General features: G+C 41.6%; 1 protein-coding gene across 2 annotated transcripts in view; it reads left to right on the forward strand.

Moving 5' to 3' along the window:
- ABCD2 (ATP binding cassette subfamily D member 2) overlaps positions 1-11,560 on the forward strand; it is a 94,051-nt gene extending 82,491 nt beyond the window's left edge. For both annotated transcript variants that reach the window (XM_082254442.1, XM_082254443.1), the window contains exons 9-10: positions 3,093-3,218; positions 11,212-11,560. In XM_082254442.1, coding sequence (XP_082110568.1) covers positions 3,093-3,218; positions 11,212-11,422 — 337 coding nt within the window. In that variant the 3' untranslated portion in view covers positions 11,423-11,560. The remainder of the gene's footprint in view (positions 1-3,092; positions 3,219-11,211) is intronic.
- The last annotated feature ends 12,569 nt before the right edge of the window (positions 11,561-24,129 follow it).

Raw genomic sequence — 24,129 nt, forward strand, 5'->3', positions numbered from 1 at the left:
AGCAGTATACACGTATTTAGGATGGAACTGGTAATGCTAGCAGAACTATGTAATAATGTAAACACATATTTTGCATTGAACAAAAGAAAAACTAATACTTCACAGAGAGAATATAAAATAATTTCAGATATAGACAGACATAACTGTAGAGATAGAGTCTATCTGCATAGGTGTGTCCTAGTTTGGCCTCTGGGGTGACCTATGCATGTGCACTTGTACTGGATGCCCCTTAATATCCGTCTATAAATGTGAATAGGAAGAGTCAGGTTATTTGGATGTGCCCTAATGTAGCCAAGGAAAATCATTTTTTGTTTTTTCACACTAACATGAAAAGGCAATGCTATGATGTGTTAATTGGGAGGAGAACGAAGATTAAGGAAAACGTCTGCTTAGGTGAACAAATATTACCTTGGGCATTGGGTCCAGATTGTTCCATATTGTTAGAGGAAAAGAAAGTGAAATTGAAGCCTTTACACCTATACTTATAGTGGTAATGGTGAAACTACTTGTTCCTTTCTGAATGCGTAAATTGACATTAAAGTGAATGTAAACCCCATTCAGATATATGTGCCCAGGTCAAATTCCATGTAGTATTTACTTATCTCTCTCCAAAGCCCGAAGTCCCATGTCTTTCTGCTGCTCCATTCCCATGTTATCAGCATGATAACTTCTGACAAGTTCTCTAACACAGGAGATAAAAGTAGCTGGAAATTTGTGTCAGGTGGGTGCGTAGATATAGATTAGCAGAGAGCTGGTCTATTCGCAGTACAGCTTTGCATGTTTCTATGTTCCTCTATGTGGAGGGGGGGGGGGCTTTCCTCCAACCAGCTGTCACACAGTGTTTGCCAAAACTTCACACTCAGTGCTAGAACAGGAAGAAAAATTTCTAACACAATGTTCATTTTCTAAACAGTGTAGAAAGCTGAAGACTGCAGATATACAAATAAAACTAATGTAGGGAGATTTGTTTAATCTCTGTGTATTTAAAGATGTTCACTTCACTGGGTATATGTGAGAGTTTACATCACCTTTAAATATACCCAGTGTTATTTTAATAGGTGGCAAAAGGAAGGCCATGGTGCCAAACGGGTGGCAGAGACAAAAAATGTTGTAAACAGTGGATAGCAAATTCTTTTGGGGCCTTGCATGTTGTAGTTCATGCACAATCATTGGATCTAAGTATTACATTTCTGTTAATTATGCCCAAATGAGAATTATAGGCTCTCTACTTGCTTATATGTTTATTGTATTTCTTTAAAGGGCTCTCTCCATTTATATATGTTTCCTCTGCATGAAAATGGATGAGCAGCTTGAGCTTAGCCAAGCACAAACAGTGGCCTTTTAATTTTTTGTTTATATGTTTGTTCTATCTCATAGAAATACTATAGTACCTTGCAATTTTCCACATTTTGTCATGGTACGACCAAAACATAAATGTATTTTATTTTTATTGGGATTTTATGTGATAGACCAACACAAAGTGGCACATAATTGTGAAGTAGAAGGAAAATGATAAATGGTTTTCAAAAATTTTCACAAATAAGTATTTGAAAATTGTGGCGTGCATTTGTATTTAGCCTCCCTGAGTCAATACTTTGTAGAACCACCTTTCTCTGCAATTACAGCTGCAAGTCTTGGGATGTCTCTACCAGCTTTGCACATCTAGAGAGTAAAACTGTTGCCCATTCTTCATTGCAAAATAGCTCAAGCTCTGTCGGATTGGATAGAGAGTGTCTGTGAACAGCAATTTTCAACTCTTGCACTCTTGCTACAGATTCTCAATTAGAGTATTATTATTATTACAATTATTCTTTGATCTAAACCATTCTATTGTAGCTCTGACTGTAGGTTTAGGGTCGTTGTCTTACTGGGAGGTGAACCTCCACCCTAGTCTCAAGTCTTTTGCAGACTCTAACAGGTTTTCTTCTAAGATTGCCTTTTTTTACTCCATCTTCCCATTAACTCTGACCAGCTTCCGTGTTGAAGAAAATCATCTCCACAACATGATGCTCCACCATGTTTCATGGTGGGAATGGTGTGTTCAGGATGATGTGCAGTGTTAGTTTTCCGCCAAACAATTTAAATTTTGATCTCATCTGACCAGAGCACCTTCTGTCACAGGTTTGCTGTGTCCCCCACATGGCTTCTTGCAAGCTGCAAGCAGGACTTTAGAGCTTTCTTTCAACAATGGCTTTCTTCTTGCCACTCTTCCATAAAGGCCAGATTTGTGGCGTGCACAACTAATAAAACTGTGGATCTCTGCAGCTCCTTCTGATTAATGCTCTTTGCTTGATCTGTCCGTTTAGGTGAACGGCCATGTCATGGTAGGTTTGCAGTTGTGCCATACTCTTTCCCAATTTCCGTTATTGGATTGAACAGTGCTTAGTGAGATGTTCAAAGCTTGGGATATTTTTTTTTTTATAACCTAATCCTACTTTAAACTTCTCCATAACTTTATCCCTGACCTGTCTGGTGTGTTCCTTGGCCTTCATGATGCGGTTTGTTCATTAAGGTTCTCTAACAAACCTCTGAGGGCTTCACAGAACAGTTGTATTTATACTGAGATTAAATTACACACAGGTGGACTCTATTTACTAAATAGGTGACTTCTGAAGGCAATTGGTTCCACTAGATTTTAGCTAGGGGTATCAGAGTAAAGGGACTGAATACAAATGCACGCCACACTTCAGATATTCATTTGTAAGAAAAATTTGAAAACCATTTATCATTTTCCTTCGACTTCACAATTATGTGCCACTTTCTGTTGGTCTATAACATAAAATCCCAATAAAATACATTTACGTTTTTGGTTGTAACATGACAAAATGTGAAAAATTTCAAGGGGTATTAATACTTTTTCAGGGCACTGTATATGAATAAAAAGCAAAAATAATTATAGACCTGTAACTAAGCACTGAGGAGAGGCTTAGAAGACCCCTACAGCATGTAATTTCATAAAGGAGTTGGTTGGATAAGTCAAAGTTGTTTGGTAGGTTACTTGTGGAGCCATTACTGAAAATGAATGTACCATATACTGTATAAGTAGGCATATCTGTGCATCTTATTTATTTTTTTCATTTCTCCAACAAAAGGCCACAATATGCTTTGCTAGATGAGTGCACCAGCGCTGTGAGCATAGACGTTGAAGGAAAGATATTTCAAGCTGCCAAAGATGCTGGGATAAGCCTCCTTTCCATAACTCATCGGCCTTCTCTTTGGTAAGCATTACACTTACAGCAGAAACAAGTTTTGGATGATGCATTTAAAGAGGAGCTCCAGCCACCTATAAAAAACGAAGTCAGCAGCTACAAAAAGTGTAGCTTTTGACTTTTAAAAAAAACAGCCACTCACCTGTCCTACGTTTGAGCAGTGAGCTCACCCCACAGCCGTCTTTATCCTCTGTCCTCCCTCGGCATCGCCGGCATCTTTACTATGGGCACCCGGCTGTGACAGCTTGCGGCATCACAGCCGGGTGCCCACTGCACATGCGTAAGTCATGCGGCGCATCCTGGATTTGTGGATGCAGTTTACTGGGACCTGTCAGTGTCCCAGAAAACTGCAGGGGGAGGGAGGAGAACGTGGTGCTCGGGAACAGAAGTGGGAGCAGGTACCTGTCAAAATCAGGTACCTGCTCCTACCCCCCCCCCCCGCTCCCCAAAAGTGCCAATTGTGCAAGAGGAGCGTTCTATACCACTTATGCCAGATACTAGTTCTGTGACAGAAGATTAGCAATCCAATTCTGTGCCAGAAAATAGCAGGCCACTACCCCCCAAGACATACTAGCATTATTCTAAACTAAAGATTTTATACTTACCTGATGGTAATTTTCCTTTCCTGATGCATAAGCATGACAGCATACACGTATGGGTATAGGCTCCACCCCTTGCCCAATCAGGACTGGTTATACCATATAAATAAGTCGCCTCCCCTCAGGCGGCATTCTCGTAACTATACTCAAATGCAAAACCCCCAAGGGAGGGACCTGTATGCTGTCAGGCTTATGCACCAGGAAAGGAAAATTACTGTCGTCAGGCAAGTACAAAATTTTCCATTTTCCTGACACAAGCATGACAGCATACACGTATGGGATATAGCACGCCAACACAACCCATATGGGAGGGCCATGCTGAAGTGTTTTAATCAACATATCTTTAAACTCATTTAGAACTGAAGTCAACTCCCCTGTTTCCAATGTTGCTTGATTAAATTTGTAATAGATTAAAAATGGCTTTTAGTATATGAAGCCAATTGGTATCCTGTAAAAATAATTCTCGACCTATGAATTCTGCCCATGAGCACGCCACCTGTCTGATAAAGTGGGCTCTGCACTAGATTGATAGATTCATCTTTGCCTAATAAGCCCCCTAGGCTACTTTGGGCCAAGATGATGCCATCATCCTAGTGGACAGTGAAAGTCTTCTGATACCGCCAGGCATGGAGAGGCCACTGTCTGACCTTCTAGAGAGGGGCCACTGCCATGTATTTCTTCCAAATTGAGTCCACTACCCAAGCTTGTGGTGACTTAGATATTTCAGTTTGGACATGCTGGAAGGGCGATGTCCTGTTCCAGATGAAAGGATGCAGACCTTTTTATGGTGCTGGAGAAGAAGAAACTCGAACCATTTTGTTTGATAATGGTGGCAATAAGGTAGTTTACCGTTTGACGCTTGGATATCAGAAATCCTTCTCCCAGACGTGATAGTCTTAGGAAATACTGCTTTAGTGTCACAGAAAATATTGAGGAAGTCTTGCTCAGAAGAATGGAGGAGTGGGACAACCTTCCCAACACTAGTGGCACTGCAAGTTCTAAGGAGAAAGAACGATCTGTACAGGCTTCTCGGAATTGATTTACCAAGATGTGTGGCGGTTCTTGGATCCCAAGAAGTGAAAACCTGACCAAGACTTGACTACCACTTAATCCCTTATCTCAGCTTACTTGCAGACATCTTAATCCTTACAGTCGGGAGCAGAGGATTCCATCCTTAAATGCTGCGAGGTTTCCCACTGTACATTGTCAGGTCCATACTTGGACAGTGACATCACCTGAGAGACCCTGCCATTACTGTTCCCTTACAGGAACAGTAATTTATTGGCAATTTTTTTTTTAAATTTTATGATCGTTGAACATTGTGAATGATATGGACCTGCATTGCTGGATGATGTGATGTACAATGGATGTATCCTTGCAAGGTACCTGCCCCCCCCTCCCCCTTCCATGTTGAGGGCATGTGACCTTATATTGTTCAGGAGGGGGTCGCACAAGTTTCTCAAATTTTGTGATTATCGGTTTAACGGTTTAAGAGAAATTTTATCATCCACTTAAACCAACCCATTGTCACTCTAGGCTCTGCAGTACAATGCCTTGAAAAAGTATTCATACCCCTTGCAATTTTCCACATTTTGTCATGTTACAACCAAAAACATAAATGTATTTTATTGGGATTTTATGTGATAGACCAACACAAAATGGCACATAATTGTGAAGTGGAAGGAAAATGATAAATGGTTTTCAACATTTTTTACAAATATCTGAAAAGTGTGGCGTGCATTTGTATTCAGCACCCCTCAATACCTTGTAGAACCACCTTCCACTGCAATTACAGCTGCAAGTCTGTTTGGGTATGTGTCTACCAGCTTTGCACATCGCTTGACATAGCTCAAGCTCTGTCAGTTTGGATGGAGAGCATCTGTGTATATGCTTTGAGCTAAACCATTTCATTGTAGCTCTGGCTGTATGTTTAGGATCGTTGTCCTGCTGGAAGGTGAACCTCTGCCCCAGTCTCAAGTCTTTTGCAGACTCTAACAGGTTTTCTTCTAAGATTTCCCTGTATTTGGCTTTATTCATCTTCCCATCAACTCTGACCAGCTTCCATGTCCCTGCTGAAGAAAAGCATCCCCACATCATGATGCTGCCACAACCATGTTGAACGGTGGGAATGGTGTGTTCAGGGTGATGTGCAGTGTTGGTTTTCCGCCACACACAGTGTTTTGCTTTTAGGCCAAAAAAGTTCAATTTTGGTCTCATCTGACCACAGCACCTTCTTCCACGTGTTTGCTGTGTCCCCCACATGGCATCTCTCAAACTGAAAATAGTAATTCTTATGGCTTTCTTTCAACAATGGCTTTCCTCTTACCACTCTTTAATAAAGGCCAGATTTGGGGATTGCATGACCAATAGTTGTCCTGTGAACAGATTATCCCACCTGAGCTGTGGACCTCTGCAGCTCCTCCATATTTACTATTGGCCCCTTGACTGCTTCTATGGTTAATGCTCTCCTTGCCCAGCCTGTCAGTTTAGATGGATAGCCATGTCTTTGTAGGTTTGCTGCTGTGTCATACTCTTTCCATTTTCGGATGATGATTCGAACACTGCTCTGTGAATTATTCAAAGCTTGGGATACTTGTTTATAACCTAACCCTGCTTTAAACTTTTCCACAACTTTATCCCTGACCTGTCTGGTGTGTTTCCTGGCCTTCATGATGCTGTTTGTTACCTAAAGTTCTCTAACAAACCTCTGAAGGTTTTACAGAACAGCTGTATTTATACTGAGATTAAATTACACACAGGTGGACTCTATATACTAATTAGGTGACTTCTAACGGCAATTGGTTCTGCTAGTTTTTTTTAGGGGTATCAGAGTAAGGGGTTGAATAAAAAATGCAAGGCTTTTCAGATATTTATTTGTAAAAAAAATGTTGAAAACCATTTATCATTTTCTTTTCACTTCACAATTATGTGCCACTTTGTTTTGGTCTATCACATAAAAAAGACCAATAAAGAACATTTACAATTTTGGTAGTTAATGACAATATGTGGAAAATTTCAAGTGGTATGAATACTTTTTTAAGGTACTGTATATCAATTTAATATCAGAAAAGCCATTTACCGATATTCCGTAATCATGTAGTATATGTATAGTAAAAATCCTTTGGTTATGATGTCATGATCTGACCTTTACTTTTTTTTCTTGGTTTAGTTGTTTAATCCTTGTTCAATATTAGACTACACTGTAAAGGGAAAGAGACACAGTCTGGCAGGATTCAACAGATCTATATTAGTGTAAAAAGAAAGCTGACCCTGTAGTTTTACAGATCAGAGAATGGAAAGTTCACTTCTATTTTTAAACAAAAATCAGCTTGACACATGCTTATCTAATGATTTCAATACACTAATGTGGTTTATGTGGCGAGGACAGGTCAGATTTAATCTATGTAGATCATATTAACATAATACTTATAGTAGCCCTTGATGACACTATTAAAAATATCAATAACAGTCAAGTTACAGAGAAATGTCACATGAAGAGGTTTACCAAATGTGTGCTTGCACTCCGCATCGTGTTACCCAGAATATAGACAGTCGAAAGAGCTGACACTGGGAATGGTTTACTAAAACTGGAGCACTCAGAATCTTGTGCAGCTGAGCTGTGCATAGTAACCAATCAGCTTCTAACTTCAGCTTGTTCAAGTAACCTTTGACAATAAAAGCTGGAAGCTGATTGGTTACTATGCAGAGCTGCACCAGATTCTGTGTGCACCAGTTTTAGTAAATCCCCCAGTATGTCCAGCCATAAAATAATCCATTTACTATCAGTATTGTGAATCCCTAAAGGGATTCTCCACTATACCGTTAAATGTATCCAATCATTTTTTGAACCTCCTAATATGAAAAAGACAATTCTATATTCTATGAAAAACGGGTTATCATGTTGCCACTCACTTCAACTAAGTCTTGTTCAATGATTTACAAATTTAATGCTTAATGGTCCAGAATTACCCAAAGCAGAGCAACATAATTTTTGTTTTTATTCCCAAGGTTTTAGCAGAGAAAGACCTTTCCGTTCATGATTTTAAATGATTAAACCCAAAACCAAAAGTGTATTATATTGCAGCCAGTTACACACCTCTCTTGCATTAGTGAGACACAACTCTGGATGAATGAGATCAGGAGACACAGCAAACAGGAGCATTGTCGGTCTGGAAGGAGGGTAGTGTAAAATGTATTAGCAGCATAAAGTACACTAATAAATTGAAACCAAACCCCAGCTCACACTTTATAATCAGTTACAGCATTTGTTTTTCCTTTTGGGATCATCTTAATCACTCCTGCCAGCGTTAAGTGGTATAGCTCATCCATGTAAACTGATGCATTCTGCTGGAGAGCTTGGGCTTTTGAAAAACAGACTTGCTAGTTAGATCACCAGATGAAAATAGAAGAAAGAAAGACTAAAAAAGGAAACCAGCCATCACATCTAAGAATTGGTTAGCTGCAATATAAAAAATGTATGCGTTTGGGTTTACTACTGCTTTAAGCCTCACACTTTATTAGCTTTAGAGGGGTCCATGCTCTTAAAGAGATTCAGGGCTGTAGATATAGATGTATCTCATATGGGTAATCAAATATAGGCCATCATGGTTCAGTATTTCCAAACATAGATTTTAATGATAGTAAAAACTTACATAGAAGTTAGAGAACAAGCGCTGACCGCAGATGGGGTATGAAAGCACAACTTCCGGTTACGGCCGTTTACATGTAAGTTTTTACTATCATTAAAATCTATGTTTCAAAATACTGCACCATGATGGCCTATATTTGATTACCCCTATGAGATACATCTATATATCGGAGGATCACGAATAAAGATTGCCCCATGGATTGAGGCTGTCAGGAGGAAAAAAGGTGTCCTATTGGAGATCCCACTATCCACCCCGTGGCACAAGGAGTCCGTGCTATACCTTAAGGAGATTCTAAACACACTCATTTGGGTGTGCATTAAGGTGAGCGGCCATTGCACACATTTCTGCTTTGTGTATGAGTGACACATGATACTTGCCAGTAATACTACGTTGGAATCATGTTTATTTGAGGAATCACCATTTCAGACACTTGGCTACTGACAGATACTTTCTTGTACCTTTACACAATTTGTTTTTATTTTGTTTGGACTCCATAGAATCCTTTTGTGCACATGTCACTTACTTCACCAAACTGAACACTGTTATCATTATTATATATTTTGTATGCACTTTAGTTATTTTGGATTCTCATCATTTTTGGTATTATACGTTTTTTTGATTTTTACTTGCACCATATGTTCATTGATGGATCTATCATATTTGCACTATCATATTTGCACTATTTACGAATTAGCGCCGATTTTTTTGATTATTTGCAATTTGTTACACACAGCGGGGACACCGAATAGAATTGGCTGCTTTTTCTGTTCTATTCTATTCTTTCACATTTTAGACCACATTTTTTTTTGGATTATCTTTGGCCACACCCAACAGTCTAGCCCCTCAGGTAGCGCATTGGTCCTCTTTTACATTCTTTTGATTACATTATAAACTAGTTTTGGCATTTTTAGGAGTTATTTAAAATTATTTTCATTTAAACAACTCTTCCACTTACACAAACTTTCTTATACTGGCAATACCTGCAAAAAAGTGAAGAAATACCTTTACTGCTGCCTGCACTGCCTATTTTAAGCTGAAGATTACTCTTATCATACCAGTGTTCAGCAGTGCAGGCAGTTGGAGAGATAACGAATCCCTTTCTTCTTTATAGGTACAGCCTTTTCAAAGAACATTTGTGTGAATGACTTGTTTTTAAAAAAAATGAATTTTCAGAACTAGTAATTATGTAAGCAGTTTTCCTCTAAAATTTTCTTTAAAGAGATACTAAACAGAGTGTTAATTGCCACAATTCCTTAACATAAATCATATATATCATGCCACTGTATTGTGTTTGTTTATTTTTAAATCCTCTAAGTACGGTACCTTATTTATTATTTATTACTAATATTATACAGGATTTATATAGCACAGTTTCTGCAGCGATGAGCTCCAGGGAGAGCACAGTTTCTGCAGTGACTTACAACATGAGGATAGACAGTACAATTAGATTACAATTTATTACAGTAGGAATCAGAGCCCTGCTCATTGGAGCTTACAATCTAAGAGGGAGGGTCAAGAGACACAAGAGGTAATAAATGTATGGGGGGGGGGTGGGCTGATGGAGAAAAGAAAATTTGCAGTTGTTAGGTGGGGGCCAGATAGGCTTCTCCGAGGATATTTGTTTTCAGGGAGTAAGAGATAGTCGGACAGATTGGGGTAGAGAGTTCCAGATGATGGGAGAGGCTCTGGAGAAGTGCTGGAGGCAGGTGTTGGATGAGGTGACAAGGGAGCTAAAGAGCAGGAGGTCTTGGGAGGAGCGAAGAGAATGATTTGGTTGGTATTTTGAGACTAGGTTAGTGATGTAGCTGGAGGCCAAGTTGTGAATGATTTTGTAAGTTACTTTTAGTATCTTGAATTCAATTTGTTGGGTTAGCGGAAGCCAGTGGAGGGATTGGTAGAGAGAGGTAGCAGATGCCGAGTAGTTTGTAAGGTGGATAAACCTGGCAGCAGCATTCATGACAGACTGAAGGGAGGAAATTCTATTTATTTCTGCAGCACTGTTGTGTGATCACATGATCTTTCCCTGTTTTTGGAATCTGCAGGGAAAGATCTTTGGAAGGGGCTTCTATTACTATGATGACGTATGCTCTCTCTCTACAGTGCAAGTCTGTGTTTTACCAGCCCTGATTGGTGCTGATAAAAATGTAAATATCAAACAGTTTTACAGCTCCCTCTAAATCTTTGTTGCACATCAGATGTGTATTTTTTGTCAATTAATGTGATTTAGGTGGAGTCAACGATGGTTGACACTAGCTTTAATTTTGTTCAGACGGCATTAGCATCCAACAGTCTTTTTTACTTTACAGGTATCAGCAATTACATTTGATATATTTAATCTAGACTTATATTAAAACAAAGCTTTTTTGTGAGTGAATGTAATCAATTAGCATACTTTATCCCTCCCCCATAGTGTTTAGCATTAGGAGGACATGGAGGAGAAGGGAGGGGGGAGGGGAGTGTCATTTACCACTATGTATACACCCACATGTTTGACTCTATACTCATGGGCTTAGAAGGGACTGAAATATGAGCATGCTCCCTAGAGGACAACAGCTGGTTTACATAATCTCAACCTGCAATGGGGACACAGAGAAGATGGGAGGGACAGCTGAAGGCAGGATCCACCAGGTATATTTTACTCTACATAAAATGAGTGGTTTAGTGGCTTTGTGAGTATGCACACTCTTTTGCGTAGCATGTAATGAGAGTTTTCATAGTCTGGGTTTATTGACACTTTAAATTATGTCTCCACAGGAAATATCACACTCATTTGTTGCAGTTTGATGGAGAAGGAGGATGGCGCTTCGAACAGCTCGATACAGCTACACGTTTATCACTAAGTGAAGAAAAACAAAGACTTGAGTCTCAGCTTGCAGGGATACCCAAAATGCAGCTGAGGCTGAACGAACTGTGTAAAATCTTGGGGGAAGACTCAGTGCTTAAAACCAGCTCTGTAGACGACTAACAATTCATTCTCTGTATTTTTTCAGTGGTTTACCCAGATGAAAGATTATGATTAATAATTTATGAATGTATACTATGCATGGACTGCTTATCTGGATCTGGGTTGAAAAAGAAAATAAATTAAGTAAATTAGTTCACATGCATAGGATCCCTTTTCTGGAAACCTGCTATACATTCAGTTCTACAACTAGTTCTACAACTTGCTTTTTAATAATGTATTTTATATGGTGTCAGCAACGAATAAAACAACCTTCACAAGGGGAGCTACGTTCCCTAAAAACAAACCTCTAAATGCAGATATGCAACCATACCTAACAGCAGGCAAAAACAAAGCATGATACAAAATCAGCAGGCAAGACCACGACGAAAACAGGCAAAGGTCAGGGCAGGCAAATAACAAGGATCATTGAGAAACAGGCAAAAGTCAGGGCAGATGGATAAAGCTAGCCATAGATGATTCGAAATTTGGCCGGTTTAGCAGGGACTGGCCAAATTTGCATCCCACCTGCTCAGCAAAAATCAATCTAACAATCAACCTCTGCCGAAACAGGGATGTTTGAAAATTGTTCTTAATCAGCTGTCTGCAGATACTAATCAGTGTTCTGACAGCAGAGCAGAACCACTAGCAGAATACAATAGCACAGCAGAGAGGTTTCCTCCATCCACCTCAACTGTGTGGATGGGGGAATCCATTCTTCTTTATTTTTATTTTTTGCTCGGCCTGCTAAACAATTAATATGGTCAACCTAAGAAGGATCATTGAGAAACAGTCAGAGGCTGTTTGTGGGTATCAGAGGTTGAAGAAATCACAAGTACAGGAGCCTGGTAACACAGAAAGATCTTTGCTCAGGTAACTCCCAAGTGCACTGAGTAGATTTAAATCAATGTCCTGACATGAACAAGTGTCCAGCTGCATTTCTCAATAAAATCCAACAAGGGGAATGCAAGAACATGGACCTGAAAAGGCAGTTTTCCAAGGGTTTAGAAAGCTGTTACACAAATGAACACGAATCAAGTATGGAACCTTAGTGCAAATAGCAGACTGATCCTGCAAACATGAACAGCTGCGAAAAGTGACTTAGGTTGGTTCTGATGACAACGAATTGTGACACATGGTAAGTCAGTAATGAGAAAAAAGATGAGATCCAGGAAGAGCACAGACATTACTAAGGCTTAGTTACGGTTCACACTGGTGCGATGCGGGAAACCCTGCGAATCAGTGCCGGTCCCCGCACAATGATCACAGATCACACTGAGATCTGCGAATCGCTGGGGGTGTCAATGTAAAGTTAATGACACCCCCAGATTAGTTCGCAGATCACAGTGCAAACTGTGAAATGGTGCAGGAATCGGATCACATAGGTGTGAACACCCGTGCGAACCAAAAAAAGGGTCCTGCACCATTTTGGTGCGAATGCGATGAGTTTTCAGCCATACGTTTTGTATGGCTGAAAGTGCATCCCACAGACATCACATTTGATCTGCACAGCATTGCAGTGTGAATTACATGTGATGTCTGGCATCTTAGGCTTAGTCTTCAGGTTTCAGGTGCTCTTTAAGGGCCTCTGCTTTCAAGTTTAATAAATTGTTTTATAGTGCTTGCAGCTACAGAAGTCAGGGAAGGCATGTTTCAAAGCTCATTTACTGCTGGTAAGACCCAAATGTAGTTCTACAAAAATGAATACCGATAAACTCAGGGTAGAGGAAAACTGTATGTTTTGAATAGCTTTATGTGTTTGTGTACAAAGTAGAGCTGCACGATTCTGGACAAAATGAGAATCCCGATTTTTTTGCTTTAAATAAAGATCACGATTCTCTCACAATTCTTGGCGTAACATCATCTTTCACATTATACAAAAATATTGGGCTAACTTTAAAAGTGTCTTTTTTTCCCCAGAAAATTGCATTTGAAAGGCCGCTGCACAAATACATTGTGATATAAAATATTGCAACAAAAGCCATTTTATTCTCTGCTAAAAAATATATATATAATGTTTGGGGGTTCTAAGTAATTTTCTATATAAAAATACTGATTTTAACTTGTAAGCAACAAGTAGGCTTTAGGTGGGTAAACTGACCTCATTTGCAGACTGAAGTTCATCCCTTTGATCTAAAAGAACGAAATGATACAATGTTTCTCTTTATCTCTCAGCACTGAGCAATGTTGTGATAAACTTTGCCCGCTTTTTTTTTTTTCTTACAGCTCTGAGCAGAGAACGGCTCTGCACTTTTACAAGAATCGTGGAAATGCCAGATTAAGATCATAAGGGGTTTTTTTTAACGATTAATCGTGCAGCTCTAGTACAAAGCTCCTCCTGTTCTAGCAGAAACACTTAGAACTGATGCACTTCAGATGAGAGCAGCTGTCTTTCTACAGGGGTTTGACATCCCTCATTTCAAACAGCAGTGCTTACAGTCTTGGCTGATTGCTGTGTTGTAGTTAGGTTCACAGCCAGTAGTAAAAACTTTGCAAAAGCTCACGTGCCCAAACACTTATAGATTTTCAAACGCATGTTTGGTTTGATAACTTGATGAATGTCCTTCAAAAGTATTTAACAATTTAAATTTGACATTTGATTTTGGAACAAATGGACTTTACTGAACTAAAGCCACATTCACAGTTAAAGATTTGTTTGTTCAAGAAAAAAATTAACAACCTGCTCTTTTCAAATTTTTTATGCTGCAGTCAATTTGACTCCACTAATAATTAGAAAATGAAACACACACTGTTAAAGCAAAAAGTTTGGAACAAAATTCTAATAATATATGACCAGCTTAATTATTTCCTGTGCTATTGAAATTGCACCTAAACTCTAATTTGGTGTTAAAGGAAACATTTAGAAATGTTAATTGTGCCTAATGGGTATGCTGAAAAATGTACCTTTTGCGATCCTTTACAACAAGCATTCCGATCAAATCCGTCTGTCAGGTTTTTGGGCACCTCTGAACAAAAGTGCAATGTTAGGCCTCATACACACGATCAGATTATTGGAGGATCTTTTGTCCATTTTTTGTTGCATGCTAGTCTCATGTGGAAAGTGAAGAGGTTATTTTCATACGAAAATTCCCGGACGACAGAATTCTACTTCAGAAGTGATGTTATGTGTTGACTTGTTTTGTATTTTCATTTCTAAACGTGCCTAGTCTTGCTCTTACGATTTTTTTCTGACGAAAACTGTACTAATTAAAACGAAAATCAGACATTGTGTACAAATATCTCTCAATTAAACTAAATAAATAGTTGATATTGTGATCCACTGCGCTTCAGGATATACAGGTGAAAAAAAACGCCTGTATAAAGATGGTATATATATATATATTGTAACGCTGAGCGCTCCGATCCCTGCTCCTGGACCAGAGCGCTCGCGGCGTTCGTCCCAGATCCACTCACCTGTGCCCGCTTCGGCTCTCTCCTCCGCTCCCCGCTCACGTGGTTCCCGGCGTGCGCGTCCCTGCACCAAAGGGCGCGCGCGCGACGGCTGTTTGAAATATAAAGGGCCAGTGCACCAGTAATTGGTGCCTGGTCCAAACCTCCTATAACCTATTCCTTATTCGCATCCGAGAGGGTGACGAGTGGAAGACGGCTTTTAACACCCGAGACGGGCATTTTGAGTACTTAGTCATTCCTTTCGGACTCTGTAACGCTCCAGCGGTCTTCCAGGAGTTCGTTAATGACATTTTCCGAGACCTGCTCTATACCTGTGTCGTGGTCTATTTGGATGACATCCTCATCTTCTCTACTAACTTGGATCAACACCGTGCTCATGTCCGCTTAGTACTCTCCCGTCTCAGGAAGAACCGTCTCTATGCTAAATTTGAAAAGTGCTTGTTCGACCGTACCAGTCTTCCCTTCCTGGGCTACATAATTTCTGCCAAGAGACTACAAATGGATCCTGCCAAACTGTCTGCCATCCTGGACTGGCCTCGTCCCTCTGGCCTTAAGGCCATCCAGCGATTCCTCGGATTCGCGAACTATTATAGACAGTTCATCCCGCATTACTCCACCCTTGTGGCACCAATTGTAGCCCTAACCAAGAAGGGGGTTAACCCGAAATCTTGGCCGCCCCAGGCCGAGAAGGCCTTCAGCGCTCTTAAGTCTGCCTTTGCCACCGCCCCAGTTCTGTCCAGACCGGATCCTACTCAGCCGTTCTACCTGGAAGTAGACGCTTCCTCTGTTGGTGCTGGTGCTTTGCTCATGCAAAAGACTACGAGAAGCAAGTCGGTTACTTGCGGGTTTTTCTCTAAGACTTTCTCTCCCGCTGAAAGAAATTATTCTATTGGGGATAGAGAATTACTCGCCATCAAGCTGGCCTTGGAGGAGTGGCGGCATTTACTGGAAGGATCGGTACATCCTGTGAACATCTACACGGATCATAAAAATTTATCTTACCTCCAGTCTGCTCAGAGACTAAATCCTCGCCAAGCTCGCTGGTCTCTATTTTTTGCCAGATTTAACTTCCGGATCCACTTTCGTCCAGCGAGCAAGAACCTCAGGGCCGATGCCCTCTCTCGTTCGTCTGATGTCACAGGAGAGGAAGTCAAGCCACAGCACATTGTGCCCCCGGTATGTCTGGTCACCGTGGCACCTATAGACTTGTGTAACCTCCCTCCCGAAAAGACCTATGTTTCTCCCCGTCTTCGCCTAAAGGTTCTTAAGTGGGAACATTCTTCTCTTCTCGCAGGACATCCTGGCGTCCGAAAGACTCTACAACTTATCTCCAGGAGATATTGGTGGCCATCCTTGGAGAAGGGCATCTCTGAATTTGTACAGTCCTGCTCTGTATGTGCCAGAGACAAAACCCCTCGCCAAAGACCCGCCGGCTTTCTCCAGCCACTTCCCATACCAGAGACCCCTTGGTCCAATATCGCGATGGACTTTGTTACGGACCTACCACCATCTCACGGGAAAACTATAATTTGGGTCGTTGTAGATCGCTTCTCGAAAATGGCGCACTTCATCCCGTTGCCAGCCTTACCATCCGCACCTCAGTTGGCCAAGCATTTCCTCCGACACATCTTCTGGTTACACGGCCTGCCTTCACATATTGTCTCCGATAGAGGAGTCCAGTTTGTGTCCAAGTTCTGGAGGGCTCTTTGTGGACGGCTTAAAATCAAGCTGGATTTCTCTTCTTCATACCACCCCCAAACCAACGGACAAGTAGAGCGGGTCAATCAAATCTTGGGCGACTACCTTCGCCACTTCGTTTCCTCCCGTCAAGACGATTGGGTCGACCTCCCGTGGGCGGAGTTCTCCTATAACCACAAAGACTCTTCCGCCACCAATAAGTCTCCCTTCTTCGTGGTTTACGGTCGTCATCCTCTGCCTCCTCTGCCGTTATCCTCCTCCTCTGGTGTACCTGCAGTGGATGACCTGGTGCAAGACTTTTCTGCCATCTGGCGTGAGACGCGCCTGTCCCTCTTACAGGCCTCATCCCGCATGAAAATCCAAGCGGACAAGAAACGTCGGTCTCCTCCTGTCCTGGTTCCTGGGGACAGAGTTTGGCTCTCCTCCAAGTATGTCCGCTTAAGGGTTCCTGGTTACAAGCTTGGTCCCCGTTATTTGGGACCCTACAAGGTCAAGAAGAGGATCAATTCTGTGTCTTACCAACTTCATCTCCCTTCCTCCCTTAAAATTCTGTTTTCATGTCTCCCTCCTCAAGCCTGCGGTCTTTAATCGCTTTTCCCCCAAGAATCTTCCTCCTACGCCTGTATCCGGTACCTCGGATGTCTTCTCCGTTCAGGAGATATTGGCCTCTAAATTGGTCAGGGGGAGAAGATATTTTTTTGGTGGTCTGGGAGGGCTGCGGTCCTGAAGAGAGATCCTGGGAGCCAGAGGAGAATATCTTGGACCGTAACCTCATCTTCAAGTTTCTGGGTACCAAAAAGAGGGGGAGACCAAAGGGGGGGTACTGTAATGCTGAGCGCTCCGATCCCTGCTCCTGGACCAGAGCGCTTGCGGCGTTCGTCCCAGATCCACTCACCTGTGCCCGCTTCGGCTCTCTCCTCCGCTCCCCGCTCACGTGGTTCCCGGCGTGCACGTCCCTGCACCATAGGGCGCGCGCGCCGGCTGTTTGAAATATAAAGGGCCAGTGCACCAGTAATTGGTGCCTGGTCCAAACCTCCCTTCCTGTTTCCTGTTCTCTGTTTCCTGTTCTCTGTTTCCTGTTTCATATATAAGTGACCTGCCCCTTCTTGCCCTTGCCGGATCTTTGTTGCCTTGTTGCCTTAGTGAAAGCGTTACCTGTGTTATCCTTTGCCTGTTGCCGAATCCTTTGCTAACGACTACCGCCTCTGAACCTGTGCTGCCTGCCCTGACCTTTGCTACGTCTGACTACGCCTCTGCCTGTCCCTCTTGTACTACGCCTATATCAGCAGTCGGTGAGGTTGAGCCACTACCAGAGGACACGACCTGGTAGTTACCTTGCGGCGGGCTCTGGTGAAAACCAGTAACTACTTAGAACCGATCGTCTGGTACGGTCCACGCCAATCCCTCACTGACACAGCGGATCCACTCCCTCCACCGCTCCTGCTACCAGTCCGGACCCTGACATATATATATATATATATATATATATATATATATTGCTGCTACTTAAAGAGTATAAATGTAAAATAAAATAAAATTCACCAAAAAAAAGAGAACTAACTCTTTAACTGGAATTTCAGTAGCGCAGGGATGGCGATGACCTCCCACTCTAACACACTTCCAATACAATATGGTTACTCAAAATAAATAGATCTGATACATAAATATGAGATAAATATATAATCACATAAAATCACATCTATAGGAATCCATAGAGTCCATTAGTATAAAGTGCATAGAGCAATAAACAGTGCATTCATGAGGAGTCCAAAGTGCAATCATGCAGGAATAATGGTGTGAGTTATAGGACCACCTTTGCTTGCCACCACCTTCAGTGCTGGGATAGATGTCTAAAATGCAAACTCACCAGAAATCAATGCCTGAGAAAGTGCAAGAAAGGTTGAAAAACGGTGCTACCTTTTAAAAGTGATGGAGTGCACTTAAATAAATAAATGAGTAGTGTATTTCCCACTGTGAAAAATAAATTATAAGGTGCACAAGTGATGTAAGTCTATATGAAGACCAATTATTTTATTTTTATAGTTGATGATATTAAAGTGCCAAGTGCTTGTGCAATAAATAATCCAGGGAAAAAATTTAGAAAGAGACAGTGAATTTTATTCAAAATAAAGGTTATACAGTGTGAGTAAAAACAATAGTGCTATATGATGATTTTTGTAAATAGTGAATAAATTAATTTAAGGAAAAAAGGTTCCCTTAAATAAATGTGGATAAAGGTGAAAAAGAAAGTTGATATGAAAAAAGTTTTTTCCGTTAGCAGTGACAAAAGATCCGGGTTGCAATCACCAGCATGGCCACTAGGTGTCGCACCCTGTATATACAACCTGCTGGTGTGTTTTCCCGAGGAGATAGGGATGGTGATGCCCAGGGGTTCCTTCGATGGAAAGTCGTTTGCAGATAACGATCCCTCAAACATAAAAAAAAAGATGGAAACCCCATGGTGCAGTATCTTTTACAGCCACGAGAAAGGTGTAGTGACTTACAGTTTAGCTGTAGGCTGTCCACGATCAGATTAGCCGGGAAGCTTCTGCGTTCCACGGCCCTGGCTCCAAATGCCGGAAATGACGTAATGACGTAGAAGACTCCACCCTACGCGTTTCGCCAGAGGACATCTGCTGGAGCTCATCAATGACTTGATTACACACAGGTGGATTCTATTTATCATCATTAGTCATTTAGGTCAACATTGGATCATTCAGAGATCCTCACTGAACTTCTGGAGAGAGTTTGCTGCACTGAAAGTAAAGGGGCTGAATAATTTTGCACGCCCAATTTTTCAGTTTTTTATTTGTTAAAAAAGTTTGAAATATCCAATAAATGTCGTTCCACTTCATGATTGTGTCCCACTTGTTGATTCTTCAAAAAAAATTACAGTTTTATATCTTTATGTTTGAAGCCTGAAATGTGGTAAAAGGTTGCAAAGTTCAAGGGGGCCGAATACTTTCGCAAGGCATTGTGTGTATATATATATATATATATATATATATATATATAATGCATATAATGCATCCGGAAAGTATTCACAGCACTTCACTTTATCCACATTTCGTTATGTTACAGCCTTATTCCAAAATTAATTAATTTCATTTGTTTTCCTCAAGTTCCTACAGACAAACTCCATAATGACAACATGAATAAAGTTTGGTTGAAATCTTTGCAAATTTATTTAAAATAAAAAACAAAAAAAATCTCGTACATATTGTAAGGGATTAGCTCGGTGGTAGGCGTATGGGTGACCCCTTTGGGGGTGCGTTTTCACAGAGATAGCCGATTAGAGGTTGAAAAACAAGACTGATTTATTCATGCAATTTACTTAACACAATTGCAAGCATCAAAACAGCCAAAATAAAATAAAAGACAAAATAAATCCTTGCCTCTGTGGGCGGCTACCTTCTCACAGCTGGAACCTACCTAAGAAGTCTTTCCAACCTACTGTTGGGCCGACACTGCTGATCCTACAGCAGACACTCAAATGTCCATTTGTTTTCTTTTCACACAGCACAAACATTGTCCATTGAACATGTCCCTTTGTTTTCTTTCACACAGAAACATGTTCATTTATAAGAGGATCCTTTACTCTTCAGATTCTTCACATTGAACACAGTTCATTTAACAGGTCCCTTTACTCTTCACACTCTTCACATGGAACACTTCTCTTCACACTCTTCACATGGAACACTTTGTCTTCTCACCTTTGAGACGTCTTCACTCGTGGTTACCCTCCTTAGCTTCACATCGCTGTAGGGGGTCTTCTCCCATGCTCACCAGCTTGTCGGGAGGCACACATCCGACTGTCCCCCTCTCCCAGCCCACACGGCGACAGGCGGCAGCAGTCCTTCTCCCATGCCCACACGGCGTCGGGAGGTACACGTATGTCTGTCCTCCTCTTCCCAGCTCACACAGCGACAGGAGGCAGCACTCAATAGATTTTCTCTGGACAAATTATAGAGGCCTTGATCTCCTCATTCTGAACAGCTGAATGGTTTTCAACTTCCTGCTGGCTCTCTCTGCAGCCAACACCCTATAGTATCAGTGAACTTTCAAAGCAGGTGGGAATGTGTCTCCTCTCAGTGACTACATTCCCAGATTTACCTGACTTCCTGTCACATACCCCCCCCTCTTGTTTCAACCCTAGGGTTGGGACACATATTTCCAGGCACGCATGTGTCAGGCACTGCTGACTCACTGATAAGCCTCCTATTATCCTCAAGCTTCCGGATGAAACTGTTTCTGTCATCTTCATTGACAGCTTTCTCATAAATGTCAGACAGCTTGTCCCTCATAACCGTCTGTCCAATCCACCATGGAGGTCCGTGATCCATAGGCAACTCAATTTTGCTAGTCTTAAAGTCTTCAACATTCTTAAGACGCCTCTCTCTGCAATCAACAAATGATTTCCACAACACTTTGAGAACCTCTGCTTCACTTAACTTTGTTCCAAGTAGGGACTCGTGACATCCCTCTGTGACTTGAGTTGCCTCTCCATACAGCTGTACACAATCATTGACTTTTTGTTGTAAAAGGGAATGATCTTCCTTCTTGAGCTTTGCTTGCTCTAAGATGCTGTGCAGAGGATTTTCCAATTGAGACAACAGGCTGTCACACATTTCTTCAAAGTGACCCCTGTTCCTTTTCCCAGAGATATCAATATCATTCAAACATTTCATATTCATAGGCAGATCTGAAGCATTTGCACTCATCAACTTCTTAAACTTTTCGCCCTCCTGAGCGAGTCGCAGTAAAGGCCTACTATTTGATTTGATATTCAGTTTATATTTCTTGCCAAACTCTTCACAGAAGAAGCCAACCAGAACATCATCAACTTTCCTTCCACCAACATAGGGGTTAAAGGCAACAACACAGTTGAACCCAGCGATCTGGGTGGTATCCATTATAGACCTCCTCTCTGCATCAGTGAAGAAGCATGGAACTGCAACACATTCTTTTACAGGTTTCTTCAATGCACTTTCTGCTGAACTATTTGACCGCTCAAGGTCACCTAGTTCTTTTTCTCTATCTGAATTCCACATGGAATGCATCTCAAGATCACGATCAAACTTCTGCCACCCGTCTTTCACCAGTTCCATTTTGGAAACACTCCCTGAAAGGCACTTATTCATTTGCTTCACGTTTTCACCAACAGCCTTAGTTTTCTCCACTAGGTGGCGTTTGCTTTTTTCTCCCAGATTTATATCACTTGCTTTAGTTTTCTCCGCTTTAGTTTTCTCCACTAGGTTTTCAGCCTGAACTGAGAAAACATCACATTTCTTACACAGCTCCTTTGTTTGCTGAAGTTTTTGAAGGAACGGTTTATTCCACAGGGGTGATTCAAGCCACATGTCATCACATTTCTGAGGCTCACTCAGGACAGACCCCAAAACACTGATCCTTTTAAAAACTGCATCAGGCACACTATCCCCTCTTTGGGACAGATCCTCTGTTGCCTGGAATTCCTCTTCCAGTTCCTGCAACGGAATCTTCATCTCTTCTACTTGCTGTTCTAAGACTCGCTTAGACTTTTCTAGCTCCTGAACGCTTTTCACAACATCATCCTTGGAGCGGACCAAATCTTCCATTTCTGTACACAGCTGTTGGTTAACTCTTTCTAGTTCAACTTTACACTCTAGAGCTTCCTCCAAGGAGCGAGCCAAGAACAGGGCTTTGCTCTCGTTATCACGCACCTCCGTTTCTGCACGTGCGCGTTCTTCTGCATATTTTGCAGACACAGTCTTCTCTTCACCAAGCATCTGATCAAACTTCTTTTTCACATCTTCAACACACTGTAATGAACCAACGCTTTCTTCCATGCGTTTTTTCATATCCGCTATCAAAGCTTGCAATGTTGCGACTTGCTCTGATAGGTTTTTCTTTGCTTCCGCCTCCTCTTTTAATTGTTCCAGGAAGCCATTTTTCTCATCTTCCATTTGTTTGAGCTTTGTGCTAAAACTCAGCCTTTGACACCTCTCTTCCTGTAAGAGTTCCTGCGTGTCTTGCAGCTGCGATTCCAAGATAGAAAAATCTTCCGCAATTTCTCTAGATTTTCTGTCTGCTTGAGAAAGCTGATTTGTAACATTGTCCAACTCAACCTGCAGTCGGTTTGCCTTCTCTGACAGCTTAGCACACAATCGGTCACCTTCTGACACCTTGACTTGCGATTCCAGAAGCTGTGCCTCTACTTTTTCCCTCTTATGTTCACAATCTCCTTTTCCCTGCATAAGAGCCTTCACCTCATTGGCTAGTTTCTGGGAATGAGACTGTAATTCTGCCACACAGGCTTCTTTCTCCTTTAACTGCTGCTGGAAACGTTGGGCTTCCCCTTTCCAACTTTCACAGTCCGCACGCCATTCATTTACCACATTGCTTAAAGTAGTGAGCTCATACACAGTACTCAGTAATTTAGCCTCTCTTTCACTTTTCTCTTTGTCGCTGAGAGACAATGTCGCTTTCAGAGCAACATTCTGTTCCTGCGACTCCTGCAGGTCTATTTTTGTAACTTCCAAACACTGAAGACTTTTTTCCAGCTGATTACGCAACTCCAACATATCAGCCATACTTTGCTTCTGCAAAGTCTGAATTTCACTTTCCTTTTCCATGAGGATGGTATCTTTCTCCATTATAGTCTCTCTGCGTTTTTGCAACTCGACCAAAAGAAGAGCAGTGGATTCTTCCCACTGTAACACATGAGACTTGAGTAGTTCATTCATTTCCTGCAAGTTTCTATGCTCCATTTTAAGCAATTCCAAGGCTTGTTCCTTTTCTTCCATTTTCCGTTGCAAGGCATCCAACTCAGCCCTGCACACATACTCGGTTTCCTCCAAACCGATGGCCTCCATTGGCTGCTGGCGTCTCTGTTTCCAGCCTGCCATGCTCTCTTGATGAGCCTTTTGTTGAGCTGCAAAGCTCTGCTGAAAATCCGCATTTGCCTGCTGTTGAGCTGCATTTGCTTGCTGTTGAGCTGCATTTGATATAATCAGATGTTTCAACATCTCCTCCATTTTGAGTTTACTTTTCATCTGAGCACACTGCGTCTCCATAGCAGTTTCATCAGTGTTGCTAGGGACAACAACCTTCCTCTTTAGTAGACTCTCTTTAGGCATGGATGGGGCTGGTTCAGACGGCAACATCCCCTCCATCCATAGAATCCGGTCTCTCATTTCATCTATCTTTGCATTCTTCAGGCGTTTTGAACGCCCCATCTTCAATAACTCCACAAACAAATTTTTCACAGTCCAGCAAACAATTTTCAGACCACTGTCTCTTCAACACATGTAGTTTTTCTCTCTCTTGCAGGATCTCTTTTCCTGCGCACACAGTTTGTGCAGTCACTTGCACCAGACACAACAAAGTTCATCAAAAAATTTTGAGACCCCTGTCTCTTTAAAACACTTTTTTTTTTTTTTTTTTTTCTTCTGTCAGGATCTTCTCTCCTGCACACATAGATTGTGCAATCTCATGCACCAGACAAAGTTCATCAAACATTTGCACTTCCTTGCAGGGATCTTGCTGCTTCTGCCCACTGCATACCTCCACCATATGTAAGGGATTAGCTCGGTGGTAGGCGTATGGGTGACCCCTTTGGGGGTGCGTTTTCACAGAGATAG

This window comes from Pelophylax lessonae, assembly GCF_965119305.1.
Source record: "Pelophylax lessonae genome assembly, chromosome: 4".
NCBI classification, from domain to species: Eukaryota; Metazoa; Chordata; class Amphibia; order Anura; family Ranidae; genus Pelophylax; species Pelophylax lessonae.